This window comes from Brachyhypopomus gauderio, chromosome 7 (assembly GCF_052324685.1).
Source record: "Brachyhypopomus gauderio isolate BG-103 chromosome 7, BGAUD_0.2, whole genome shotgun sequence".
In the NCBI taxonomy this organism is placed as follows: Eukaryota; Metazoa; Chordata; class Actinopteri; order Gymnotiformes; family Hypopomidae; genus Brachyhypopomus; species Brachyhypopomus gauderio.
In genome coordinates this window covers 17,701,685-17,724,156 of record NC_135217.1, presented here as the reverse complement: position 1 = coordinate 17,724,156, position 22,472 = coordinate 17,701,685, and the positions used below count along the sequence as shown (strand labels likewise).

Sequence of the window (22,472 nt, the reverse complement as noted above, 5' to 3'; positions counted from 1 at the left end):
GGGGCGTGGACGTGCTGACACAGTGCTTCAGTTATTTTTCCTCTGCACGAACGTGTGATGTTCAACAGCTTGGGTCCACGAGAGAGAGAGAGAGAGAGAGAGAGAGAGAGAGAAAGAGAGAGACAGAGACAGAGAGAAAAAGAAACAAAGGCAGCAACAGAAAGACTGCAAAAATCGGCTTTGCTTTCAGTTCATTTTTATCCGTCAGAAGAATCATGTCTACACCAAAGCTACAGCAAAGTGAGTGATCTTATCTCCACACTCCATATTGGCAGCAATATCTACAAACAACCCTACACAGTCATCCATTTAAGACTCAATGCTGGGGTGATGCGGGTCTTATCAGGCCTGGACTCTGACCCTGAGGCCGGATCCTGGACTCTGACCCTGAGGCCGGATCCTGGACTCTGACCCTGAGGCCGGATCCTGGACTGGACTGGCTGGACTTCCCCATTGCTACAATCCATCGTCCACTAGAGTGGGAAGTTTGTCTGTGATTTCTCCAATGTGAACGCATGAAAACAGGGACTGGTAGTGCACCGTTTGTACAGTTGTCTAGGTCTGCAGTTGTGTTTGCTGGTTTAAGAGAATAATATCTCATCCTATACAGAATAACAGTCCTATACAGAAATGAAAAATACAGTTTGAAGTCACTGAATGTTTGAAACTGAGATATAACACATGCTTGTGAGACTTCATTTATACTGCAAACCAAGGTAAACAAAACCCAAGTGGCACTGAAAACTGTATGTGAACATAAAAAACACACATTAATAAAATTCAAGTTGAGCTAATGATTTATTTGCAGCTGAAATGAATCACGACCAGCAGAGATTAAAGCCATTTGATGCTAATCAAGCGAAACAATGTATCAATAAAAGGATGAATTATGCATGAAAATGGTCTCATAGGTGTAGAGGCAATACGTGAGTATCAAAGGCCTTAAAGCAAAGCCGTGATCAGAAGTGGAGGCGTGTGGTTTGCCTACATCAGTCACACACTGATGGTTCCTTCAAGGAGAGCACACTAAAAGTTATGTTACGATAAGCTATACATAATACCCTATACATAATCCAGATTTTTTTCCAGATCCATTTATACAAAACAATTCATACATGAAATATGTTAATGTAGCATTTAAAATACATGAAACGTAAGCCTTTGGAGAAAAGTATCCCTGCAGACTAACTCTCAGAGGAAGGAAGTCCGGCTCCTGGTGACACGTAAGCCCTCCACCCCCTGTGAGCAATAGGCAATTGATTTCCGTCAGGCTGGCTCATAATGAAAGGAGGAAATGATGATGTCTTTGGAGTGAATCCACACACCCATAAATCCGCAGTTCCTCAGAGAGGTGTTCAAAAACACTGAGGCCAGCGTTTGGGCAGCGTTCATTACGCTAATTGAAATGCTAAAGAAATATGGAGGGCGTGGAGGGCGTGGCCTGCCCTGGCGGAGATCACAGCGTGAACACTTCTGCACCCTGCTGGGAAGGGTTCCGGATCCTTCCGAGTTGGAGTGAGTGAATGCATGAATGAACATTCAATTCATGTCAAAGCTTTTTGGTGCAGTACAGTTAGGGAAGCAATGAGAGAGAGAGAAAGAGAGAGAGAGAGAGAGAGAGAGAGAGAGAGAGAGAGAGAGAGGCAGAGACAGAGACAGAGACAGAGACAGAGAGAAACAAGATTAAAGGGCAGCTAGTTTAAGCTCCAGCAAAGAGCACCAGCAAAGACGGAATGGCCAGATGAATACATTTGGAAAAAGTACAGCCTGCCATAATGTTCACCCAACATCTGCCTTTCAGTGTGTTTATGTCCTGTGGGAGCGTGGCGGGCCTCTCCTCAGCCCCTTTTGTGCGTGATTGGTGTCTGGGTGCCTCTATTGAAATATTCCCCTATTACTGCATACACATATGAAGTAAGTGTATAGTGTGAGTGAGGAGTATTGTACAGTCACTAACCCCTGAGGAAATTACAGGTAATGCCTGCACTACATCAAGTGCCAAGGTCCCAGTAAGCCGGTCTACACGCACACTCTATGTGCACAGCTCTAATACCTCACGCATAATCACCGAGCTTGTTCAACACCCCCCCACACCCTCTCCCAAAATGCCCACACTGATGTCACTTAATGCTATTACACCTCCCTCCCCTCCGCTCACGATGACATTATGCCGAGAGCTCTTCACCAGGAAGGAAGCATCAATAAACGATACAGCTTCGTCCTGCACCAACCTGAACGCCTGCGCCTGTGTTTTTTATTTTATTTTATCATTTCACTGACACTGTTGCCATGTCTGGGGTGATGTGCGCCCACATGCAACCTTTTCTTTCAAAAGCAAGTGAGTTATTTGGTCACCCACAATGCAGCAGAACTGCCCCGGGCTGTGATGTCATCAGTGTCCCCCCACATCATGGTGTGTCCTGTGTCCTGTGCAACAATAAGGAGCAATTCACTGCTTGGAGAAGCTGAAAGAATTTCATCACTTCCTTAAACATGAGCTCATGCAACAGCACCGCGTTAAGTAGATGCATCCCCAAAACCATGGGCATGATGTAATATGTAAAAAGTCCAATGGTGCTCGAAACCCAAAACACATATCTGACCACTCTACCAATCTCCTATATATAACTGTCATTATTCAAGTTTCATTCATTACTAATTGGAAAATGGAAAACAGAGATTTCAATACAGCGGGGAAGCATCTCACAAATGACCATGAAGATGAGAAGCAGACGTTCAGCAGAGCTATGAGATACCAATCAACATTAAAACAAATTAACATTCTGCAAATTGAAAAGCCAGAGTGAAGAAACGGGATGACAATTGCATCCAATAATAACAAAATCTACCGAGTCTATGGAAAAGTTGGAGAAATGATTCCATTACCAGGAGCCTAAATTCATTCACTCTCCTCTGTTTCCAGAACGCTGCAAACTATGTCACTCACAAGTAATCTGGCTGCGTGTTCTGGTTAGGAAGCGCCCGCGTGCCAACGTGGTCACATTTGGCGAGCACGCTGGAACAGTCTGTGGAGACAACTGATCAGATCCCTGTTTGGGTGGAGGGTGGCTGCCACTCTCAAACTGATTTCCCACGAATAGCAGGAAGTTGCAGAACAGAGCAGGACGATGATCGTGCGCCATCTGGCAGTGCTATCAGTAACCAATCAAGGGGGAATTTCTTGCTTTACATAAGTGGCGAGAGGTTTTCATGAATTCCCATTTCTCAGAGCTCTATGCCAAAGCTAATAGACTAGTTCCTATTATAGTACCTATTATAGTGCCTAGTATACTATTACATATTATAGTACCTATAGACTCATACTCTACTTTTCCAAGTTGGATGAAGGTAAAACAAAAGGATAATCTAGAAATCTAAAGCATTCTCAAAGCAGAATCTACACTGTAATAAGCGGCTGTTTAAAAATGCAGGTATGCAATCCAGGCCCGTGTTTGGACATCACAAAACAGGATATTTTATACGCTGCAAGTTGTTCTGGACTTGTAAGTGACACCCTGCAAGTTACGATCTGCCCAGCCCAAGTTGAATCTAAAACCCAGCATCCTGTGTTCAAAATGCCCACTAAAATCGAACTTTTCCCGTAATGAAAAACAAAAAAAGCAACGTGGATTCAATGACCTAAAACTGCCAGTCCTGGAGCTTTGTAACTGTAGGTCTCTCTTTCCCCCACATGAGGATGGAAACAGCTGAAGGAGCCCCAGACCTTACGTATCAAATAGCCGGTTAAGGTGAGATGGAACCCTATAATCTGGTGCTGAGTTAGTGCATGTGACTGCAGTGTTGGGTTCCTCCAGTGTGCTGGGCTGACCCAGGCCTCCCTCCACTGTCTGCCACGTTGTGTTAGCGTTACAGAAGCTCCTTCTGCTCCACATGAACGTGAATCAAACCCGTACGATTGCTGCTTCCTCGCCGGGCCGTCCCTACACACGCATAAACCAACAGTGCACAGGGTTCTGTTTAAACACCTGACCTTTGGCAATCAGTAACCAGTATAACCTCCATCCTATGGAACTAGCTAGTTTTGGACAGATGAAGGATTCAGCCAAAGAGCAGGTTAGTATCATGGAGCAAAATCGCAGGCACTCAGAGACCTTTCACAGGCCTTTGATAAAGACATGGTAGAACAACACTGAAGTAAAATGCCACCCTGCTCTTTGATCGACCGAAGGAACATCAAAAGCCGTTCGCCCCATGCGCTATCTAACCAGCGATGGTCCTTTGTGCCTCTCTCTTTCTCTCTCTCTCTCTCTCTCTCTCTCTTTCTCTCTCTCTCATCTACTCCTCTTCTCCATCTTCCTTAGTCATTTTCTTCTAATGGCCTTCATCGCTGTTGGCCCCGTAGCAAGACACCACTTGCATCCCTCCATCCATTCATCATCTCTCTTGCTCTTTCAATCAGATGCTCAAGCATTTGCTTTCATCTCCACATGTTACTAACTGCAATCATGGACCTTTCCAATTTTTTGGTGTGTTTTTTTCATATGTTCATTAACACACGGTGACACAGAGAGAAAATGGCCGAGATATATGTTTTGTTTTGTTTTTTTGCTCCATTTTTCATAAGTCAGCGCCATAGCAAACAAAAAATAAGCTCGCAAAATTCAACACATACATGTTGGCTGACACTTACGTGCTGTTAAACTGGCACATCCTTTTTCAAACGGTGTTGACGAATTCCTAGTTGAGACATTTATCACGTTTGTCATAACTTTCACTACTTCATAATCCTTCACTTCACTACTTTGTTTAGACTAATGAGGTTACTTTAAAAAATGACTCATCTCACTTGCAACGTGATTACAGACAGCAGAACAAAGACACGGCACTAGATGTTCCAAACATCAACCGGCCCTGGACGTTACATGCTAACTGGGCTAAGACACCAGATCATGTTCTCGTTAAACCCTGAGAGAGTGCGGTGTCAGGAGAAGCTGGAGAAGACTGTGCATGAGAAGCTGTGCATGAGGGGGACACCTGCCGGCTCTTACCTGCCGCTGACCACGAAGCAGGCCACCAGGAGGACGAAGAAGACCACCCCTCCTGCTATGGACACAGCCAGGATGGTCTGCTGGTTTGGGTCTCCCACTGCCAACACGTCTGCCAAGGAGACATCAGGCAAGCACATACGTTGATCACCCAAGACCCACAGTGTTGATTACTGCTTTACAAATGACTGCAATGCATAATTCATATAATATATAGACATTTTCTCATCTGTGAATGATATTATCGTCCAGAGACTCTATTATCCTTCAATATCTGCGATTGTTTCTGTTGCTTGTGTGATCGGTAGGGAGGTTTCCCATTTGTTATGCTTCACAGTGATACATGTACTATTTCATTGTGCAGATCATCCTGACGTAAATGGTTCTTGAGGGAGACTGATTATCTTTTCCCAGTTTTTCCCTTCTTTTTAGTTTTTTTGTGTATGTGAACAGTCTGCAAGTTGCAAAGGCCAGAGTACACACCAGAGTGAGTAACTCTTTCTCGAAGAAACGACTCTTCTCAGCCTGCTTGAAATGCTTCATTGGAATCTCTGCCATTTTATTTGTCACAAGATGACATGATCTCGTAGCACTTTCCATATTGCCCGCCTACTGGCAAGGCTGGTGTGCCCTCACACAACGCAAAGCAAGCACTGGAGGCTGGGAAGAGTTTGTTTAGTTTTGCAGCCATGTTGAGAAGACGCTGTGTTCTGGCTTGTGAGGGTAAATCTCCTTTGTGTGTTTCTGCCAAAGGTACATCCACAAAGTAGTCAGTGGTTGAAATGCGTTTTTACTACTGTTCCCTGCAGTGTTCCAATTGTTTAACAGTGTGAATGTCACTTCACGGAGCACTGATTCAAAAACACGCACATTTCGATGCTGGATATTTTTTTATTCCTGAAATACGGGGTAGTTCCAACAGAACACAGAAAACTACGTAAGTACGCGTTGATATTGACGGATGTATGATGTTTAAACCAATCGTGGTACCTATTACAAGAGTTGTTGGCTATGGCTATGCTGTCAATCCACCAGCAGGTTTCTCAGCTAACGAGGCTAACCTGACAACTACTCTTGTTAGAATGGCTTTGCTTATCAGCTGCTGCTCACTTTTACCCAGAATTCCGTGGAAATACATCGAAGGTTACTAGACATCAAACAGTGTTCAAGTGTACAGGTGGATTTATGATTACAAGCTGTAATGTTATGATCGCAGTCCACGTTAGATAATGTAATGGTTTCTCTCATCTCAACCAGTGTTTACAGCTGCTCAGGAGAGAAGAGTTTGTCTGCAGAATGCAAGGCAGGTGGAACACGTCGAGTAGACGTGGTTCCACACGCAGGATGAAAAGAGATGAGAAAAAGAGTGTGTTTTTGCAGCATTAAAGCATGCAAATCTGTTCTAGAAGACCCTAAAAATAAATGCGAACACTGAAAAAATAATCATAATAGGCCCCCTTTAATTACTGCACAAGTTATCATCGCACTTTAAAATGTTCAAACAACGTTCCCTCCAATACCAGTCGTGGCAACCTCAAATTACACAGTCAGATGAAACAGTCAAGTAGTCAGACACTGTGAAAAAGAGACGGCGCAGGGCTTTTCTGGTTCAATCAGCACGTGCCACATGAGGTAGCGTGTGGCGGAACCCTGAGAGATGCCATCTGACAGCTCCTTGGCACCTCTCGACGGGACACACCCCCACAACAGACTGACAGAGAGGGGGAAGAGGAAGTCCACTGGGATTTAGAAGGAAAAACACAATTAGTCACAACGAGGAAGGGGGCGGTAGCCAGGAGGAGAGGCATGTGAAAATATGGGTCACACTTTACTTTCAGGTGCATATAACTACACTTGTGTAACTTTGAGCTGTACAAGCTAAAAATACCACCAACGTATGTCAGCTTACCACTTACGCCACCATGTATTTAGCAGCGCAGTCAAACTGTGGATGGTTCGTAATGGATGTCATACAGTGAATCAACTAGTTAGCATTGCTGACTCCATTTTCAAATACAGTAGCAACCAGCTACATTTACACGACTTCAAATGCCATTTTGGTCCTATAATGGCTGTGACAGAATGCACCATATGGTATGTGGTGGGGGAAGAGAAAGCGCTATTGTTTAGTCACAGAGGACCACCTTCCATCTCAGAAGCAAAGGAGCTGAAAAATCGACATGCTCAAAACTTCAAACACTGCAGAAAAAGTACAAGCTGCAGTGCGAGCGAGCGTGCGAGCATGCGTGCCATAGCTCTAGGGACTAATTGAGTTCATGCACAAAACAAAGCGTGTATACATGAATATTTCACAACCGACTAATATTGGATCTCAAGCATTGTTTCATTACCTCCGGAATAAACACACAACAGCAGACGTTGGCCCACCATGAGGTTTGCAACCTCCACCCCCTCGTCTGAACCTCTACCCCCTCACCTGAACCTCCACCCCCTCGCCTGAACCTCCATCCCCTCACCTGAACCTCCACCCCCCTCATCTGAACCTCCACTCCCTCACCTGAACCTCCACCCCCTCACCTGAACCTCCACCCCCTCGCCTGAACCTCCACCCCCTCACCTGAACCTCCACCCCCTCACCTGAACCTACACCCCCTCACCTGAAACTCCACCCCCTCGCCTGAACCTCCACCCCCCTCACCTGAACCTCCACTCCCTCACCTGAACCTCCACCCCCTCACCTGAACCTCCACCCCCTCGCCTGAACCTCCACCCCCCTCGCCTGAACCTCCACCCCCCTCGCCTGAACTTCCACCCACTCGCCTGAACCTCCACCCCCTCACCTGAACCTCCACCCCCTCATCTGAACCTCCACCCCCTCATCTGAACCTCCACCCCCTCACCTGAACCTCCACCCCCCTCACCTGAACCTACACCACTGGGTAAAGCCACGAGGAGCCAGTTGTGCTGTGAATCAAGGAGTCTCTCTTCTGAAGAGCTCTCTTTAAGAGCCGCAGTCAGACAATCTTCGTTTTAATGATGTCCCCTGCCCCCACCTCTCAGCGTTAGGCTTTAAGAGGAAGCAGGAGCAATGACAGGCAGCTCCCACACAAAGGTGATACAGACAAACGCTTCCCCCAGGTACGGGCAAGCGCTAAAGACAAGCGACAAAGGAAACTAGGTAAACGTGTCTGAACAACGTAGGGATTTAAAGTGTGTGTGTGTGTGTGTGTATGGCACGCACCTTCGTGGCTTGTCTCCAACTCGATCTCTCCACCGTAGTTTCCGTAGCCACCTTCGGTGCGAGCTCTGACTCGGAACACATAGGTGGTGCCTGGCTTGAGGCCCTCCACCGTCATGCTGGTGGACTTGGTCTTCAGAACCGTGTAGTTCTGGTCACGCTGATTCTAAAGGCCCAGGAAAAGGAACATGACACATTAGAGCAGGGAAGAACCCTCCTTTATCTCAGGAGCTTATGGTGTGCTCTAGTGGATCCAACATGCTGTCACAAGCACCTCTTGGTGCTCCTGTTCATCAATCTATTGTCTGGATGCTCAAGGGGGACCAAAGTATGCAGATTGGATTTTAATCAGCAAATTACCAATTAACAATTAGCTCCTAAACACAGTGTTCTTTCAAGCATCTGGTTGCTAACGATGCTTCTCTCTCCGCTAATGCTCTAGAAGGGGGGAAAAAAAAACCGAAACAAAAGCTCGATGTGTTTTTCCGCCTGCGCTGCGGCAGAGGGAGCAGCACTCGCTGAAAAAACGATCAGGCGGCATCGATCTCAGGGAGGACAGCGCACTAACGCTCCATCATCCCGTCTTCTTGTCCCGGATAGAAAAGAGAGCATCTGTGTTAACTTTTCGGAGGTCATCCACGTCCTCGTCAGGACCTTCCCCACCAAGCCTCGACCCCCCAACCGAAAGCAGGCGAAGTTCGGTGGGCCTTGAGCCAGGTGGGTGGGGCGGGTGGGACGGGTAGTGTGGACGTCAAACTGAGAGCGTGCTGAGCCTATTGCCAAACGTGCCCATCTGTGATCTTCGTCTCGGAGCCACATAGGTGGTAATTACCTGCATAAATCAAAATAAATTGCACGCTCCTTCGGTGATGGTGGTGTGGTTTGTTGGGCGAACACCTCAACACCCCCTTGGACCACCTGGGTGGACCAGAGCAGATTTAAACCACCAGTAGAGTGGAGCATGGATGTAATTCTGAAGCCCCATTAAAGTTCTTTGTGGTCGCATGTCCAGATGGAGCAGAGCGACCGTGTCTGTCTTTAGGACCTGCAAAGGCTCATCAGCATGGACGCTGCATCCACGAATGCTAATTCTGACCAAAAACGAATCTATGTGCATGCTGACATCCCCTGACCTCCCCAGGGTGTGATGAAGAACTCTGGCTCAGCAGTTCCAGGAAGTCCAATCATGCGGGCCTTAGCTGGAGCCAGGAGGGTCACCGTGACGATTAAGCAGCAAGCCTGAGTTGGCACGAGACCCAAAAGTGACTAACCTTCTCGTAATAGGTGACCTCGTACTCCACCACAGTCCCGTCAGAAGGTTCCGGAGCCTGCCAGGCCAGCGTGATACTGTCTTTGCTCCTCCTCTCCTTAACAATCACACTAACTGAGAAAGAGAGAGAGAGACGGTGAGCGAGGGAGACCGAGACAAAAAGAACAAGGGGGGGGGGGGGGAGATGATGAGAGGCAGGAAAAGTGAGATGGATTGAGATTGATCTCCATCGTAGATGAAGCAGATTAATTGCACTTCTAATTAAAGAGCACGAAGGGCTGAGGGGAGGGAGGGAGTGAGGGAGGTTTTGGAGGTGATGAATTATGCAGTGTGTGTAGTAAGTAATGGTGCAGGGACACCAGCGCTCCAAACAGCAGCTCACCCCACTCTCCACACATGCTAACCCCACTGACAGCACACCAGAGCGTGTCAGCACCCCTCGGAACTGAACAGCGGCAGTATGTGAACAGGCCTGACAGAGAGAGGGAGCGAGAGATGGTGGAAATAGGGGGAAAGAGAGAGTGGGGAGGGGGGGTAAAGAGAGAGAGAGCGGTGGGGGAGGGAGAGAGAAAGAGACAGACCGAGGGAGGGAGGGAGGGAGGGAGGGAGGGAGGGAGGGAGTGATGGGGTGTGGGGGGAGAGAGAGAAAAAGGTATGGAAGAGTGGTGGGAGGGGAGAGAGAGAGAGACAGACAGGGGGAAGGAAGGAGCAGTGGGGGGTAAGAGAACGAGAAAAAGAGACGGCAACAGAGAGGAAAGAGTAAGAGAGCTAGTCAAAGAGCGGAGAGGAGGAGGGGGGAGAGGGATGGAAAACAGAAGTGAGAGAATGGAGAGAGTGTGTGAGTGAGTGAGAAGCAATTGGGAGGGGGGAAGAGAGAGAGAGAGAGAGAGAGAGAGAGAGAGAGAGAGAGAGAGAGAGAGAGAGAGAGAGATATGCAGGGGGAAGTGCTAATGAAGGTGTCAGAGTGTGAGGCCTGGAACAAACGAGGCCGCCCTGTTTTGGGCCCAAGTGCGGAGTGATGAACGCAGGCACTGACGTTTCTCTCTTTAATGAGCCAGGATACAGGGGAGAGAGACAGTCACACACAGAAAGAGAGAGAGAGAGAGGGGGAGAAAGAGAGAGAGAGAGAGAAAGAGAAAGAGAGAGGGAGAGAGATGGAGAGAGAAAGATAGAGAGAGAGAGAAAGAGAGAGAGAGAGTGAGAGAGAGAAAGAGAGAGAGAGAGAGGCTCCACCTCCCAGAGCCTGCAAACCTCGCTGTGATCCCACAGACGTGAAGGTCCTGTCTAAAACTCTCACTCCCACACAAACAAACACGTAAACAGATAAACACCCAGCTCAGCTTATATACCAACACTCTCCTGCTGTGGGAGAATACACGTCTGTTCTGCTGAACTTGGGTCTTTAGGGGAATAGCGCTTAAAAGACTAAAGCCACATGTTTTTCCCAACTAAAATTAAAAGTACGCATTTGCAGTGCAAAAGACCAAGATTTAAGATCAAGGTTTGAGGTCTGAGGTCACTATATGCTACCAAAACAATATGGAATAAACAAACACACAACACCTGTCAACAGGTGCTCACAGACAGGCGATGCCTTTTGAATGGTTTTAATGGTACACACACATGCACTCCAAACATTGTCTGGCCACCATCGCTTGGTCCGCCCTGCGAGCCCGCCTCTGGCGGCGTTGCCGCGGCAACGCGGCTGTCTGCTCTCATAAGAGTGAGAGGCTGCTGATGTGAGTGTCCTGGTTGGGCACTCTCTCAGGCCCTTCATCACGCCTCACTCTCTCTCTCTCTCTCTCTCTCTCTCGCACACACACACACACATTCTACCACCCTCTCTCCCATTTTACCTCTCTCTCACCCTCTTGCTCTCCCTCTCTCTTGCTTTCATTCTCCCTCCTTCTGATCCTGCTCCCTCTTCCCCCTTCCCCCTCTCTCTCTCCTCTATCTCTCCCCTCTCTCTCCCTCTCTCTCTCCTTCTCTCCAGCTTTCCTCTCTGGTTATCTCTCCCTCTATCCCTCATCCCCTCTTGCTGGGCTCAGAGCGTTAAATGGCACATCCCAGCAGGCCAGAGAAGTCCTGGTCCCTGTGCCCCCCGAGCCCTGCTGGGCCGAGGTGTGTGGAGGTCATGTGGGGGTTAAGAGGGTCCTCTCCAAGCACAGCCAGAGCTGTGGCAGGGGCAGACGGGCAGGATTAGCCATGCTTTAAGCCCTGCCCGGGGTGCAGAGGCCAGGGGCCAAGGGTGTGATCAGAGACAGGGGCCAACGAGGATGACTCTCTGCTCTCTGTGCACAACCTGCAGCTGTCTCCAGCACTGGCAATACACACAACCACTTCACACTTATGACCTTGTGATGGATAAATCACCATGACAGAGCTGAAAAAATATTTTCTCTATTAAATAAATATGTCCTCGTAAAGGTCTTCAGCGGGGGACGTTTACAGCATGCCAAGAAGTGTCCTGCATATGTGCACGGAGACGTGTTTTACATGCGCTTGTAAGTGTGCATGTGTATGTACGTACCTGTGAGTGTGAATATGCACGTGTCTGGTTCACGCTCACCTGTCTGGCTGGTGGTGACGTTGATGGACACTAGATGGCGGGGGCCGGGGCTCAGGTCAGACACCCCGTTCTGGGCCTCGATGCTGAAGGTGTAGTTGGTTCGGGGTTGGAGGTCTGTCACCAGCACCCGGGTTTGTGTCAAGCCCAGCTGCCGGGGGCTGAATCGGGGGCCACTCCCGCACGGCACACACCTCTCGCCGGGTCCACCGGACCTGCTGGTGCCTAGGCACTTTTTGCAGTGGATGCTGTAGGTAACATCCCCTCGACCCCCAGTGTCACGTGGGGGGCTCCACTCCAGAGTGACTGCTGTCTCATTCACCATGGAGGTGGGGTTCCCAGGTGCTGAGGGAGGCCCTGAAGCATACACACACACACACACACACACACACACACACACACACACACACACACACACACACACACACACGCGCACACACACACGCGCACACACACACACACACACACACACACACACACACACACACACACACGCACACACACACACACACACACACACACACACACACATAACAAATGTATGTAGGCCAAACAAAAGCTACAAGTAACCGCCAACAGGGTGAGACTGTCGTGTGGGGCACTGGGCGTACGTACTTGTGCAGGCCATGGAGCCTGGGTCCGTTTCCGCTCTGTAGAAACCCCTCTCACACACACACTCCGAGGCCTGGGTCTGCTGCGAGGAGCTGTGCGGGGGACACTTCACACAGTAGGCGTCCATGGCGGACGCCTTGTAGAAGCCAGAACGGCAGGCTGTAAAGGAGAGAAGAAGAAGAGACCGTGTGTCAGCGTGGCGTCCAAACCAACAGGAAAACAAAAGCGCGATGAAGCGCGTGCGTTTGTGATGCAGATGACTGCGGATCAGGCTGCCCCCAGAGGTCTGGAGAACGCCGCCAGACATGAATATGGATGGCAGAGGTGGAGGAGGGGTCTGATTTGAATGGGGCGGGGAGAGGAGGTTTGGGGGGGGGGGGGGGGGTTGTTCCAGTCAGCACTCATCTCCTTGTGCAGTGAAGCATAGCTAACTCCCAACTGAAGGAGGAACGTCCTTGATGGCACGTGCCACTGGGGCTGTAGTGTGTACATGCAAGTGAGGTCTGGAGTCAGTTTGCCATGTGCCAAATTTGCCAGTGTGTGTGTGTGTGTGTGTGTGTATGCGCAGAAGATGTGTGTAACAGTATGTGTTAACATTGAAAAAGACTCCACGCAATCTAAAGTCACATCCTCTTTTGCACATGCCTCTCAAGCATTCCAATCAACACTCTTTTCCTGCACCACCCGTCTCCACCCCTCCTCTCCGCGCCCTCTCATCAGTCGAGCACCACCACGGTGCCCTCCACCCTCTGGAGTGTTCTTGGGTAATTACAGTTGTACCCCACCCCCACACCGACCCTTCCAGTCCCACCATGATGATGTCATCACAGCGCTTATGACGCCCTGCGTTAGGTACCACGCGTTACCCTTTCAAACTGCTGATTAGACATATGGACTGATAGGTCCTTGCCTGAAATGGCAAAACTTATTAATTAAATATTTTCAGGTGCTTTTGTGTGTTTTTTTAGCTAATAAAGTGACCAAGGCAATAAACACACACTGGTCATTACTGATACGACATTGCAACGCATCACTTAATTATGGGAAACACCAGCAATCAAAATCAGTGTCATATGCAGAAGTGCATGGTAATGTGTAAATGCACATTAAGGCCATCTCCATGCTTCCCATTCATTAACCAATGATGCGCTTTACAACCGGTTTCACTGGGGCAATCACGTCCACTCACGTGTTTAATATGCTGGGCTGCGTCGTTCCCCCATTTGATCATTAATCATTAATATCAAACAAATCTGAGCAAAGAGGTCAGCAAAACAAATCAAATGGATGAAAAGATTAGAGGCAATGGATGGTGAAATTCTTCATCTATAAAAGCGTGATCGATGAAGACTCCATTGACTGCTGGGGGGCTGCGTCCTTATCTGCCTCGTTCCACTTGTTCCCTTTGAGCCGTGCATGAGCTGGACCCCCCCCGTCCAGACACCCCCCCCGGGACACTGGAGCCCTGGTTCTTAATGCATACCTTAGTGGAATTATTGTTTTTCATCATTTATAATCAAAGTTCAAACTCAAGAATGGAAACATGAAGCTCCTCTTCTGTTCTCCCTGGACTTAAATGTAGTCACACGTCTTGCAGAACTCAGATTTACTCTGCACCTGCCTGTGACAGCTCCGGGTACTACATTATGTGAAAGCACAGTTGTGCATTAGGTGTGGGTTGGAATATAGCCAGCGGAGCCTTTAATCACACGCAGTCACATGCGGTCATGCATGGTCACACGCAGTCACACACGGTCACACGCAGTCACACACGCAGTCACACACGGTCACACACGCAGTCACACACGGTCACACGCAGTCACACACGGTCACACATGGTCACACACGGTCACATGCGATTACACACAGTCACACGCGGTCACACATGATCACACACAGCCACAAGCGGTCACACACAGTCACACATGGTCACACACAGTCACACGCGATCACACACAGTCACACGTGGTCACACGCAGCCACTAACACTGTATACCCTGTGCATACGCTTTACACACTTAAAGGCAGCCACACAGGAAAAAACAAACTACAACTAAAACCATGTGGCAAAACATACCGACTAAATGCTTCTATCCTGCATATCCCATGTTAACGCTGTAACCACCACCCAAAGCATTGAAACCACAGCCAACAACATAGCCAGTTAAATCTCTTATCTGTTCTGAACAGTTTGAAACCACTGTGTGGGTTCATGGTGCTGGCAATATATAATATATTGTTTGCTAAACCCCTTTTTACTGAGAATAACACAGACATTTTTCTTCTCTACTTAATACTCATACACACAGAAGCACACACACACACACACACACACACACACACACACACACACACACACACACACACACACATTTTTATTCCTATATTGCTTCTTGGCTAAAGGTTTCTGCTAACAGGCTTATTGCAGCATAAACAGACGACGCGCTATTAGAATGTGACTGCTCACTGACCCAGGCAGTTTAAAGTACTTAACTGTCAAGGCTGCGATGTAAAGTCATGCTAAGTCTTAGTTCTAGCTAGAATACAAAAAGAGGTGAATATATAACTCTGTGTAACAGGTTCATGATCTGCTTTGATTAAGGTCTAAACAACAGATAATGAAATAGTACAGGACCTGCTTGCCAAAGTGGTGTGTGGGGTGAGAAAATCATTAAAGCATGTGTTTCGGCTGTGTGTGTGTGTGTGTGTGTGTGTGTGTGTGTGTGTGTGTGTGTGTGTGTGTGTGTGTGTGTGTGTGTGTGTGTATGCATGTGCATGTATGTGATTGTGATTTGGCTATTCCTCAGGTCTCCCTGCCAACCCTGACAGACTTCAGTAAGTGTGGCTTCTCACCGAACCCCACCACCCCCCACCACCAAAATGAAGGAATTCCTTTACACCGGGCCCAGGGGCAGGCCGGACCAGTCTGCTCCCGGGCCGAGTGTAAAGGAATTCCTTCATATGTAGGCAGTGTTTGAGTGTGGCAGGCCCACGGGTCCATGAAAGGGAAATGTTTAAACAGAAGGCCTGTGACAGGAAGTGCTCCACATTTTCCGTGAGGGGGTTTTGGGCCAAGAGCAAACTTTAAACTCGGGAACTTCTCGCCTTTCAACTCCTGAAGCACCTTGATGAGTCGGCACTTTTCACCGTGTTCACTGCACAAACAAGAAAACGCAGGACCGTAAACACCGGAGACACCGGGTGCGAAAAGTCACGCGAGTCAACGCAAGTGGAGATGAGCACAAGGCTCATGGAGAAATCGATGGATCGAACGGGATCCCTCCGTGTCCTCTCCTCTCTAAAAGCCCCAGACGCCAGCCGTCAATCAAATCAATCGGAGGACAATAATGAGGAGCACATCCCAGCTCCGAACTAAGATGGCTTATAAAATATTTAGATGCATGTGACTGGTACGTTTTTGCTAAAGGTTGATCGATAGATTTACGGTATGATGTCTTGGGCCAAGTAAAGGTGTGGAGCTGACTTGGGAATCAAGACAAAGAGAGAAAGTAAGAGAGGGAGAGCAATGTTTGTGAATAACGACAGACGTGAAGGAGAGAGTGGTTTAATGGCTGCTCCACTGGGATGAATGGCTGTTGTGCTGCTGCTGTAATTCTCATTCAGTCCACGGTCTCTGGTCCATAATGAATGAGGCAGATCAATAGACATCAACCTGCCACCTTGACAGCCAGTCAGCTCAGAGGATCCACTATCATAAGGCTGAGAGACACACCCCGCCCACTAGCTGTAGCTTATATAATACATACCCCAATATCCGTCCTCTGGTACAGACGGGGGAAAAAAACGGACCTCCACACACAGACAATTTAACTGGGAATTAAAGAGGAGGTCTGGGACCTTATAGGCGAAGAGTAGCCTCCTATTTTGTGTGCTCTTTTCTGGCGGAGATGAAAAAGGGGGCACTCTCCTGTGATGGGGGAGAGAGAGAGAAATCAAGCCAGGAGCAGCATCGCTTTTAGTGATTCACACGCTTCAATTTGACAACATCAGAGGCTAATTCACAATGGAGACAAAAAGGGCCGGGGCAGAAAGGGCGGACCACAATGGGGGGGGGGCAAACCAAAACACACCGCTCCTCTGTCCTTCTCGGGGAGGCTTATGTAATTGTCTCCATGGCAACATAATTCCAAAATGTACCCTCTTTGTGAATCTTGAGGTGAATCTTGACACATTCTTTGGTGAATTCCCAATAAAATGGCAGCCGCCCCATGCAGTCTTGTGAGCTATGAACAGAGGAGACACTTTCTGTGCAGTCCACAACTATTTGGACAGAGCCGGTTGATTTTTTTTGGCTCTGAATTCCAGCACGCGGCATTTAAAATGAAACAGTGCTCACAAGGTTAAAGTGTTGGTTTAAATGGGGGAGGGAGTGGGGGGGAGTTACATCTACATTGGTTGAATTTTTATATATAGTCCACCATTTCAGGGGACCACAACTATTCGGGACAAATTCATGCAATGTAATGTAAAATTGCCTGGTTTAGAGTTTGCTGGCATATCCCTTTGCAGTTGTGCAAATGTTTAGTTTCCTGGCTTGTTTCTGGGTTTTCTTACCATTGGGCCTCAGAAAGGGGAAGATTGCTGAGCAGGGAGAAGGTTTGTGTCTGGCTTCGCCAAGCACAACTCTCCACCGCGTTGGCCCTGAGAAGCTCGGAGAGTCAATGAGCTTGAGTGAATCTCCCTGCTGCGTGATAACCTGCCATCTGCTGAGAGAATGTGAACGAATGTGAGATCTCCACTAAATTGTAGGTAATGAAACCTCTGAGGATTCTTCACTTCGTGGAAACCTGTCAACATTTTCACCATCTTTTCTTCTTGGCTACGTTTTCTTGATCTATACTTAACTATGGCGTTTTGTGGGATGTAATGTTTTTTGAAGTACTACATCTTGACACAGCTAATGCTTTATCTGTGTCTGTCAATGATTTATTAAATCTTCTCTGCCTCGCGATGGCCTACTTTAGGAGCACGGACACTTTTTTACCCATACCTAATTAAATACCTAATTAAAGCTCACAATCTGTACATCATCTTCATTCTTTCCCATATCAGTGTAAAAAGTACAGACCCAAAACAACAACAAAACAACAAAATTGGGTTGCTTGCCAATTATCTACAGACTGCAGTGCCTAACCCGGCTATGATCAAAGAGATGATAGGATGAAAAAGCTCCAATAATCATTTGTAAATCACCGTCAACATGATCCATCTTCATTTTGTGTCATTTCATTTTTACTGCTCCATAAATGGCAAGTCCAATGATCAGTCCAGCTCCGCTCTGTTTTCAGTTCATTAATCTTGGCATTAGTGCCTTCAGCTCGGGGTCCATTGAAGAACTCTCTTTCTCTTTTACTTTTGCTGCTTTTGTGCCTTCAAAACTGCTTTAAGTGTTTTGGACCACTTCAAAGTCTCCAAAATGGCCGGTTCCAGAAAACAGAAATGTTAACATCTTGATTTTGGTCTTGATCTTGATTGGTCTAAAAAGTCTGCTTTTTTAACAAGTCTTTTATGAACAAGTCTTTTTGGTACCAGAAAATGGCTGCTACTCAGTGCATAAAGACCCAACAGCAGCAGTTACTGAGTAGCCAGTTTTGAACAGCAAACTCTACTTACTATGGGTAACAACTGAGTTTAAGGAACAATAATCAGTGTTAGCAGTGAACTGGATCACAAGAGATTGTCTTCACACTGGAGAGACACATAAGTAGTAACAGTGCAGTAACACAGCAACACCATCACTATGGCTACGTCTTTTTGCTTAATCGATATAACACATGGTTTGATAATCCCGTTTTTGATCATGATTCAAGAATGATGTAACCATATACAGTGAATGATCACTTTATAATGTATGTATCACTCTGGTGTACTCTAAATTCAACTAACTGTGAGACTTTACTGGGCTCTTTCATGTGAGACCGTTTTCACCAGCGGCAGATGCTTTGCAGATATGTTTATGCTCTGATATACTTAAGTAGCATTGTAAATGGTTCAAAATTTTGTTTATGCTAACCACAGGATACACTGCTATATGTTCATTTATATATACATAAAACAGATAAATAACGAAAGGTTACATGGCACAAAAGCGCAGAGAATAGGACCACTAATCACCTAACTTCTGAGTACACGGAACTGACCAAACAGTCTTGGTCCAACTGTAGAGTACATGAGGTTTTCAGTAAGCCACTGTAAGCATGATTCATACTCGGCTGGATCACAGGCTCACTGGCCCTAACCTCCGACGGCTCGAAAGTCCAATTCTGCTTCATCCGGCCTGCATCACAACAAAGATCCCCCTGGGTGTGTTAGAACACACGCCCCATGTTTATGCCCACGTGTCCAGCTCTAGCCAGACGATGTTTAAGTAATGATCTGGTAAACTCTCTGACCTACATGCACAAATGAGTATGTAGCTGAGCATTAGGGGAACTCTGTCTCACCTGCGAAAGCTGGGGGTGTTCTGGTGATTACTGCCCTGTATTGATCCAACATCCAGTTGCTCAGAGAGACTTTTTAAAGGGGTTTCTGCCATTTTTTCTTTAGCCTCTGGGCAGCAAAGCATTGATTTTTAAGGGAGAAAGTAAATATTGTACACAGGGAAGAGAGAGCAGGCTGGGAGATAGTAGTGCCGCTTCTTTCCTATAGAGAAGTGCTGAGGGACTGCTATTGGAAGGGCATACCCACCCACACACACACAGACATATATAAATATACACACACACACCCACACATACACAAACACACACACACACACACACACACACACACACACACACACACACACACACACACACACACACACACACACACACACACACACCACACACCACACACCTCTGAGCAGATTTCGGCTCAAGGACACAATAGCATTCTGTCTGCTCTATGCTGAGTTTTCTGTCTCTCAAAAGTTCTTCGTGCCCACTATCTGTCTTCTAAGCCCACTTATCTCAAGGGCAACACTATCCTACCAGTTAATCACAAAAGCAATTCTTGGGTCTTTGTAGGAACCACAAATCTTCTGAACCTCTAAACCCAATGTCAAATCCACCACATTCTGCCATGGCTAAGGACGCATCTTCCTCTGACATTAGAGACACACAAAAACAGAAAAGACACATCTGCACACACACACACACACACACACACACACACACACACACACACACACACACACACACACACACACACACACACACACACACACACAGCACCTCCTTCACTTTGATACCTCTGAAATGCCTGTCCAATTACAGTGGTCACAAAAGGAGAAACACTGAGGTGGAGGGTTTAAACTTCTGCCCTAGGTGGGATTAGTCTGCCTGGTCTCATTCTACTCTACCCCTCACTGAAGTGCTCTTCCCTTAGAAAGCCAACCCCCCCCCCCTTCCATCACACACTGGGTGACAGCGGCAATCTTCACGGATTTGCTCCTCACATGGAAGGGAACATGTCTGCCTAAACACCTACACGTCGCTGTTGGACTGGAATGTCCATCCATTAAGTCTTCAGGACCACCCACATGGATTCCAGTTTGTCAGGGCATTCGCAGTTTTAAGGGAAACACCAGGCAGGTCCACAGCCCTGCTGTTGTGCCCCCTCGCCCTGACATTCTCCGAGCAACAGGGAAATAAGTACAAAGTCTCACCATTTTCTAAGAGCCATCAACAGTCTTTCACAAGCCACGAACACATATATGAACAGTGCACACGTAATCACTGTCCCACAAACACAGTGGGGTCATGGGGCTGTGCATATTTCACATTCGTAACTATTTATATCCAAAAAGGAGATCTGACTATAACTGGTTTTGCCCTTTCTGTTTAAAAGAATCATGTAACTTCAATTTACCTTGTCTATACAAAGCAAAGCTGCAGACAGGTCAGAAGCACCTAAAAAAATTGTACTGAATTCAGTACAAAAAAATGAAGGCTGTTCATGCTATTCATGCATTCATTTGCAAAGACAGCTTCTTTTGCCAGTGGTAAGACACTGTGTGATATTAAAATTTATTTTTGTAGATTTATCTTTTAATTTATTTGTAGAATTTCCATGCATCTATCACTTCAAACACTGGCTGTGGCTTTAATGCACCGAGGTGCTGGAAGAACCTGCAAGGCACTCTGGGTATTACAGTGGCCGTGCAGAGCCCCTAATAGGTGTGTTTGCAGTCTGCAGCCGGTGCTGGTATTACTGCAGTGAGGCAGACTGGGTTGGACCTCACCACTCAGGCAGAGGAGCACACCAGAGTGTAATAGGTGAAGCTTCACCAGCATGTGAGAAATGAGGCACTCTCCATCTCACTCTCACATCACCCTCTGTGGTCTGGTCACCTACGTGTGTGTGTGTGTGTGTGTGTGGGTGTGTGTGTGTGGGTGTGTGTGTGTGTGTGTGTGTGTGTGTGTGTGTGTATGTGTGTGTGTGTGTGTGTGTGTGTGTGTGTGTGTAACAGACAAACAATAGAACTATAACTTTAGGTATGAACTACATTCTAAGCCAAGTGTCTTCCCCAAGTCTTGGCTATATGATACTGTATATGTGTGCTTTAGAATCCTATAGGGTGCTATTGCCCTGTCTGACCTATACCAATACCCCTGTCTAATCTCCACCAAAATCTACTCTATATCCCTAACTAATATTTTACTGTCAAGCATGAATGCAAATTAGATTAGTAGTCTAACACTATGCAGTGCTGGTAATGATTTCTTGATAATAGAGGTTGGGCCAATAGAGGTTGGGTCGAAATGCTATTGGCTCCTGCAGTTGTCGCCTCTCTTTCTGTCTTAACCGACCTCAGCTTTTCTGCACACGCATGAGCAGACATGGATGTTCTGCCATTCTCTGTTCTCCAGGTCGCTGGACAGTGAGCAAAAGGTTCAGTGTGAACAGGGTGAGCAAAGACAGACCGGGCCGCGTCCTTTAACGCAGCTCTGCAGAGAGCCCGAGCCCACAAGGTGACTGGTCACGTGGACATGCAGATCCTGCCGTCCTGGACGATGAATTATTGAGAGCGGACCGAAAATTTTAAAAAGCGAACATGGGTGAAGTGATGCACGAGGAGAAGCCTCCATGTGACGCCTTTCTCCTGAACACACACACACACACACACACACACACACACATGTACGCAGGCCCGCGGCAGGACAAACATCTGCCAAAGGACAAGACAAAATAGCACGAATGTGATACACATGGTAATGGGCCAATTAGAGTCACACAAAACCTTTACAAATAACCTCATATAATTTACTGGGACATGCAGGCACAGTGTATTACATGAGCTTCAACATATGTTATCGTATGATATTGTATTACACACCATTTGGCCATATTAGGCAAGTATATTAGACGAGAAGTTGGGAATGTGAGTTAACGCAACACAGAACAGGTCACGTTAAATGAATGAAGGACTGAATGTACCATCTCAAAACTTGGACACAGCTGCAGGACACGGCTGCAGGAAATAGCTGCAGGGCTACAGGACAATGTGGCTCCACACCCGTTGAACATTGGTTCTGTAATGAGTAAGTGTCCAGTGCGGGGCAAGATGAAGGGTGCCTGCCCTGTTGCCCCAGGTGAGCTACTTATTTGCAACTTAAAGTGCACTTCTTAGAAGTGTTCTTGATGACTGTCCTCTGACTTTCTCATGTAGTTACAAAGAACCTCTCCTTAATAAAATGGCTGACGTGTGGACCTGTCAACAAATGAGCCCGTATTTAATCTCTATACTCACTCAGCAGTGTGTCTGAATCGTGAGTCTTCTGGTGTAAAATAGCGATTAGCAAGGGCTTGCTACAT

The 22,472-nt window shown here is 47.2% G+C and overlaps 1 protein-coding gene across 1 annotated transcript in view; it reads right to left on the bottom strand.

The window, feature by feature from the left end:
- Positions 1–22,472, bottom strand: part of ek1 (eph-like kinase 1) — a 57,241-nt gene that overhangs the window by 16,524 nt on the left and 18,245 nt on the right. The window contains exons 4-8 of the mRNA XM_077012216.1: positions 12,657–12,812; positions 12,045–12,398; positions 9,477–9,589; positions 8,209–8,371; positions 5,010–5,118 (exon numbers count right to left, since the gene is read on the bottom strand). Of these exons, the coding sequence (XP_076868331.1) occupies positions 5,010–5,118; positions 8,209–8,371; positions 9,477–9,589; positions 12,045–12,398; positions 12,657–12,812 (895 nt within the window). The remainder of the gene's footprint in view (positions 1–5,009; positions 5,119–8,208; positions 8,372–9,476; positions 9,590–12,044; positions 12,399–12,656; positions 12,813–22,472) is intronic.